Consider the following 2,433-nt stretch of genomic DNA (forward strand, 5'->3'; position numbering starts at 1 on the left):
CTCAACACACTGACCCTTTCGACTCTCACTGACCATCACCACGGCCTCATCTGCAAATTTGGTAAGAAGCTTCTACACCATCCCCGACACCGGCCCCTACTACCACCTGAGATCCCCTGTCCGAGAATTGCTGTTCGACACCACAACCGCATCCAGCCCATACGTGCACGAACTGATCGCTATAAGAACAGCCCAGTCCCAACCATTGTAAAAATTATCAATAACATGTAATAAATCAGTGTATTCACTCCCAGTAAACACTGCTCCCTACACTGTCACTATGTTGAAATGAACTGTAGTTTGAGCTGATCCCCATCTAAGTTATTATATGTCTTATTTGTGTCACTTGTATATTATTTGTAATTCGTAACCCATTCCCCAAATATGTAACTGTATATTTTCAGCCTTCTGGCTGCCAAGCTCTTTCAATAAACCGTTAATTATTATTATTATTTATTATTACACCCACACACACACAGCTGAGAGCCTCCCTATACCATAAAGTAGGGTACATCAAGCTGTCACTCACAGAAGGCCGCCGGGAAATTATCCTTAAGTGACTTGATTTAAAAGATGTATCGAGTGTCAGGGAGAAACGTGACGGCCTGCTGAGTCAGCTGGCGTGATCTTGGGGCCAGCTGTTCTGATCTTGGGGCCAGCTGTTCTGATCTTGGGGCCAACTGGTGTAATTTTAGGGACAGATGGTGTGAAATTGGGACCAGCTGGTGTGATCTTGGGGCCAACTGGCGTGATATCTGGGCCAGCTGGTGTGATCTTTGGGCTAGCTGGCGTGATTTTGGGGCCAGCTGGTGTGATATTGGGGCCAGCTGGTGTGATCTTGGGACCAGCTGGTGTGATCTTGGGGCCAGCTGGTGTGATCTTGGGGCCAGCTGGCGTGATCTTGGAGCCAGCTGGCGTGATCTTGGGGCCAGCTGGTGTAATTTTAGGGACAGATGGTGTGATCTTGGGGCCAGCTGGTGTGATATTTGGGCTAGCTGGTGTGATCTTGGGCCAGCTGGCGTGATCTTGGGGCAAGCTGGTGTGATCCTGTAGCCAGCTGGTGTGATCTTGGGGCCCGCTGGAGTGATCTTGGGGACAGCTGGTGTGATCTTGGGGCCAGCTGGTGTGATCTTGGGGCCAGCTGGTGTGATCGTGGGGCCAGCTGGTGTGATCTAGGGGCCAGGTGGTGTGATCTTGAGTCTAGCTGGAGTGATATCAAGGCCAGTGTTATAATTGTTCGCAATAATTCATTAATTTCCTTCTTTACCCTTTTGAGTACGAGGGCTATCCTTCTGAGTACGAGGGGTGAACCACTGAACTACAACGACCACATCCCCTGAGTACGATATCTTGACACTATGATTACGATAACACTGTAGTTATGAAGTTAAGTCATCGTACTCCCGGGATTAAGGAGTTACAACGAGGATAGTGACTGGTATAATACGTTAGTCCTCTATTTCTGAAAGCATTATTTGGGGTTGGTGTAAAAGTAATCATCTGTGTTGAAGGCGAGGTGATGGCGGCAACACGTCACCTGGCTTGAGTCTCCTCCTTCATTGTTTGTGTCGTGTGAGAACGACCCATTACTTCCTGTCTCAGAGTTTAATAGAGACGAAGGATGTGGAGGAAGAAATATGTAATCTATTGAAAGTCTTCCTCCCTGTTATTTGTTCCAGGGAGCCTCATTAATTCCCGTCTTCCTGGGATTACAAAAACAAGAGAGGATCGACAAGCGTCAGCGTCCTGACTATAAACTTAATTTTCTCTCCTTCATCCATCGCCATACAACTTTTGGTTATTTCGAATTAGTTTTGTGAGAAGAAAAATTTACTTTGAATTTGTAATTGATCGAACGTTTCCCTTTCACAGGAATAAATAAGTGAATATTAGGAATATTATTTAGAGAATGAATTGCCTTTATTCTGTAGGTATTTTGTCTGAAAATTCTCTTACAACTCATTAATTTCTGTCATGATGATATCCCCCTAAAAAAAAATAAAAAAGGGGGTCGATAAGCGGCACCGTCCTCCCATAAACATAATGTTCCCGCTAAAACAAGACCTATGGCCCATAGGGTGTTGTAATCATTCGTCTGAGACCAAAAGGTCTGATGGTATTTTTTAATTGTACATTACAGTATATATATGTAAGTCAAAGTGCTATTTCTTACTTCTCCACTTGTTCTTTTTTGTAAACAGTTGGATACATGGGGGTCACTGACAAGGTTCTAGCCTAGTCACATGATAACTGGTTTAAAGGACAATTTGGGGAAAAACTGTCCTATCTGACAAACCTTCCCAGGATTGTTACAATATATGACCATACAGTACATAGTTAGGGACATTGGAATAATTAAAGCCACTACAAATATAATCATGTAGACATACTAAATAATACTGCTGATAAATTACATAGTAATACACGGTAAAA

The 2,433-nt window shown here is 43.9% G+C and overlaps 1 protein-coding gene across 1 annotated transcript; it reads right to left on the minus strand.

Annotated features, from left to right (window-relative positions):
- Positions 1–585: 585 nt before the first annotated feature.
- On the minus strand, positions 586–2,211 carry LOC121857431 (merozoite surface protein CMZ-8-like). Its single transcript, XM_042353481.1, has 2 exons — positions 2,174–2,211; positions 586–1,141 (listed from the first exon to the last, which is right to left on the minus strand). Exons 1-2 carry the CDS (start codon positions 2,209–2,211, stop codon positions 586–588), a joined length of 594 nt encoding a protein of 197 aa, XP_042209415.1.
- Between the last annotated feature and the right edge of the window lie 222 nt (positions 2,212–2,433).

This window comes from Homarus americanus, unplaced genomic scaffold, assembly GCF_018991925.1.
Source record: "Homarus americanus isolate GMGI-L3 unplaced genomic scaffold, GMGI_Hamer_2.0 scaffold30399, whole genome shotgun sequence".
Taxonomy (NCBI): domain Eukaryota; kingdom Metazoa; phylum Arthropoda; class Malacostraca; order Decapoda; family Nephropidae; genus Homarus; species Homarus americanus.

Coding starts and splice junctions, on each gene's coding strand:
- LOC121857431 (XM_042353481.1), bottom strand. CDS start 2,211: ATGTATCCAACTGTTTACAAAAAAGAACAAGTGGAGAA. Junction 1,142..2,173: donor AAAAAAGAACAAGTGGAGAA/GTAAGAAATAGC, acceptor CGATCACACCAG/CTGGCCCCAAGATCACACCA.